Source organism: Anarrhichthys ocellatus, unplaced genomic scaffold (assembly GCF_004355925.1).
Source record: "Anarrhichthys ocellatus isolate YVR2014 unplaced genomic scaffold, GSC_Weel_1.0 scaffold1894, whole genome shotgun sequence".
NCBI classification, from domain to species: Eukaryota; Metazoa; Chordata; class Actinopteri; order Perciformes; family Anarhichadidae; genus Anarrhichthys; species Anarrhichthys ocellatus.
Genome location: NW_022281868.1, coordinates 5,001 through 8,941, shown reverse-complemented (window position 1 = coordinate 8,941; position 3,941 = coordinate 5,001). Strand labels below are relative to the sequence as shown.

Sequence of the window (3,941 nt, the reverse complement as noted above, 5' to 3'; positions counted from 1 at the left end):
ACACACACACACACACACACACACACACACACACACACACACACACAGGTGGCTGTTACCTGGCCAGCTGCTGCAGCAGACAGACCAGTGACGAGGCTCTGGCTCTCTGCAGCTCATCCAGCTGCAGCTCCTGATAGAGCAGGTGGAGGACGTAGAACAGAGCCGGGACGTGAGGGAAGAGAGGAGCCGCACTGTCCAGCTTCAGAGGAGGAGGAAGAAGGAGGAGGAGGAGGAGGAGGAGGAGGAGGAGGAGGAGGAGGAGGAGGAGGAGGAGGAGGAGGAGGAGGAGGAGAAGGAATGTCGTGATTTATAGAAGTTCCTGGTGGTTTTAATCCCGGGACGACATTTAAAAGAAGTAAAAAGGTTCCTCCAGCTCATCGTTGCTCGTGTTTCCACGGCGCTTAAGAGTTAAAAGCTTACTCGGTACTCTCAGAGAGGACGTACCCAGAGACCAGGTTCCTTTGAGCGGGTTACAGTGTCCCTGAACAGGTTCCTTCATTATGTGCACACACAACAAGATGAATAAGACCAGAAGCAACTCTAACGTATTCTCTCTAAGACGCTTATTTCAACTAGAAAAACAGTGTGGCTGCTGCTGCCCGAAGACGTCGCTTCTCTCGTCTCTGCACTGTAGATTCATACTCGTGGATTGAATCTTGTCTTCGTGACGGTCTTGAACTTGAGAGCAGCTGTCGCTTCATAGAAACACTGATGTGCCTGATATGAATTCAAAAGCGTTAAAGAAAAATGACCGAGTCACGTGACAAAGTGTCACCGATGCCTTGTAGTTGTAGACCTTCATGCACTTCAGGCTTATCCAGCATTCGTAGCTAAACCTATGAAATAATAATAATACGTCGTAACTCTGCGATTCTCTGAGAGAAGTCGTAGCACACCGTCCACCATCAGGCCGCACGGTTGATGTATTCTGACGCGTGTGTTGGAGGAGGAGCTGCACAGCCACACTGACTGAGTTTAACAAAGACACAAAACCAAACAACACGCATGAGAATCTCAGTGAATCCAGCCAGAGAGACTTACGGAGGACTGGCCTGTGGGGGTCTCTGTGGGGAGAGGGCTGTTGGAGCAGACGGGCTGAGAGTTCATCTGTTGGTGGTAATGAGACCCCAACAAGTAGTCCAGGTCCTGCAGGGACAGAGGACACACAAGAGTAAGTGTTTGTTCAGCACATCACATAAAGAACATATGTATATATATTAGTGCTGGGCAACGATTAAAATATTTAATCGCGATTAACCTCATTGTTATGGCAAAGTTCAATAATGAATTCAAAAGTAGTGTATTGCGCACTTTTATTTTAAAGTACTGCTATATGAACAAAAGGGCAATAACATTTGGTTCACGAGATGCAGGCAGCATGTTTTATACTTAATGTGAATATAATTCATACTTTGTTGGCATCTTATTCTGAAAACCGGATGTTCGTCTGAAGAAACCGGATGTTGTCTCACGTTAATCTTTCCGCTAACTTTCAAAGTCCTTCGCTCGCTCCCGATCTGTGCCGTTTAAATGCGTTTACCGTGAATGTCAGCATATAGGTGCACTAACATGACTGACTATAGGATGTTTGCTGGCTTTTATCCCACTGTTCTTGTCATCCTCTTGTTGTTATGTATATGTATTGTCTCTTTGTCTTTCAATAAAAATGAAAAAACTAATTAAAAAAAAAATTTAATAAATTTAAAAAATGCGCTAACGCGCGATAAAATAATTGTCGGCGTTAATTAATGAATGCGTTAACGCGAAATTAACGCGTTAACTTGCCCAGCATCAGTTCTTTATTATCTATATATATATACATATAGTAGTTGAGATAATAAAGAGGGAAATCGTAATAAACATGTCCTGAATGTTTTCCTGGAGGATTAAATCAAGTGTCAGGTTGCAGGTCTACAGTCACATCTCATACTTTGATTGATGCTCATTGTGTCACAAACCTCTTCAGACCCTCCGTCAGAGGGACGAGCCTTCTTCGCTGCAATCACCGGAGAGAGAGGCACCTCAAAGTGCAGCTGTGCAAAGAAGAGCAGCGATGTGAGTTCAAAGTTTAACGTTTTTTTAAAAACACCACTTTTCCGCGGCCGACTCACGTTGCGCGTCCACGCCAGGCGCTCGGTGTTGTAGCCCATCAGCGTCATGAAGCAGGTGACGAACAGGTTCCACTCTGCGTGGGAGCTGGGACCTCCGGGGGCGTTGTAGATGTTGTACCACTTCACCAGAACCTGCGTGACAACGTGTTATAACAACATTATAACAACCACGTTACGCGTGTGTCGCTTTAAATAAGAGAACACAATGAGAACGCAACGGCTCGACATGGTGGTTACAACGCAACTCTGGTTCTGTTAGTGTAGAGTCTCAGGTGTTATTATGCAATAGGTTCAGGGTTCTTCAGGGTTCTTCAGGGTTTATTGATCCATAAATAACGATCAGTTTATCGCGATCAAGATTCAGGTTTCTCACAATCAAATGAACACGATCGGCTGCAGAATAACAGTTACAATGACATAAACCTACAAACTCTGGCTTTTCATTTGCACTGAAGAGCTCAGAATGTTTTTTACAGGATCTGGTGAAAGAAAAAGGTTGATTTTTGATTAAATATCACAATTTTAAGCATCATTTTTGTTGCTTTTTTTCTGACAGAAGCGTTTGTTGAACACGCGATGTGTTCAAGGACCGTCGGAAAGATTAAAATCTGACGATAATGAGGGTTTTCACAGCTTCTGGCGATTGTTTAAAGAAAACAAGCTTTTTAAAATCCCACCGGCAGGTTCTGGGGATTTAAAGAGTTAAATGCTCAGCTCATAGTTTATACATAATCATAGATTACATAATCGTGGAGCGTTGTCTCTCCATGTGATCTGGTGTCTTGTGGTCGTGTTTAGGATCTAGCAGAAGTTCCACAAACCTTCATGGCAGCTTCCTTTGGCAGAATGAAGCGAACGGCCTGAAGGCATTTCCTAACTGAAACAAACCAGAGGACAGAAAGAAGGTGAAGACAGAGAAATTAAAGACGCAAGTTTAACAAGTATGACATCATCGTCTATGGCAGGTTTTAACGTAACATAGTTCTAAACCCAAGTCGTCTTATTCTGCGGTTTGAGACTTACCAATAACTGTGTAGTCATTGTAGTCATTTTGTAACAGTTTACTTTCATTGTTCATGACAGAAGGTTGGTCTGTGTGTCTCCACAGCTGAGTGATCACATACTGCAGCACATCTCTGATCTATGATCTTAACGTCCAACAGTGTTCATGGTGATGATGATGATGATGTGGGCGGATACAGCAGCACTGAGGAGTTTATTAAGGTGGAAACTTTCACCTTTTAAAGTAGTTTTCAATGAATGCATGAATGCACATGACCACTATGTGCTTCCATCAGCTTTGGATGAAGAGAACTTTTAAAAATGACTTTTCCTTCGTTCAGTTTTTCGGGCCTCTTCTTCTCAAGGAAATGAAACAAGCAGCAGCAACACAACAGTAATCAGAGTCACTGCGTCTCCTAACGACTCCGACCAATCCGGCTCCTAATCAACCTCTTAATTGGACATCCAGAGTGGGGAAAGGTCAGGGGGGGGATAAATGCCATTTCATTAGAGGGAGGAAAGCCTCGTCTGGAGGGTCGATTACTGGATAATGGGGAGCGACACACACATCGGTGAAGCTGGAGGCTTTAAATAAAGCAGACGGGATGAAAGAAACACCGGCTCACAAACGGTACACGATGAATATTAATCATTACTGAAGTCATCGGATCTGCTGAGGAGACAGAAAACCAGACTTTATAAAAGTTATTCAGAAGAAAGTCACGATGTCCGTCAGAAACAGGAGGAGGAGGAGGAGGAGAAGAAAAAGAAGAAGAAGAAGAGATTCTTCTGTTCCACGTCAACATGTTGCACAAGAAAACACAAAAC

The 3,941-nt window shown here is 43.7% G+C and overlaps 1 protein-coding gene across 1 annotated transcript in view; it reads right to left on the bottom strand.

Moving 5' to 3' along the window:
- Nucleotides 1-59: 59 nt before the first annotated feature.
- The window catches only part of LOC116377956 (anaphase-promoting complex subunit 1-like), a gene marked incomplete at its 3' end in the record, with an annotated part of 8,726 nt that continues 4,844 nt past the window's right edge, over nucleotides 60-3,941 (bottom strand). The window contains exons 11-15 of the mRNA XM_031839725.1: nucleotides 2,933-2,988; nucleotides 2,112-2,243; nucleotides 1,959-2,033; nucleotides 1,042-1,146; nucleotides 60-199 (exon numbers count right to left, since the gene is read on the bottom strand). Of these exons, the coding sequence (XP_031695585.1) occupies nucleotides 60-199; nucleotides 1,042-1,146; nucleotides 1,959-2,033; nucleotides 2,112-2,243; nucleotides 2,933-2,988 (508 nt within the window). The remainder of the gene's footprint in view (nucleotides 200-1,041; nucleotides 1,147-1,958; nucleotides 2,034-2,111; nucleotides 2,244-2,932; nucleotides 2,989-3,941) is intronic.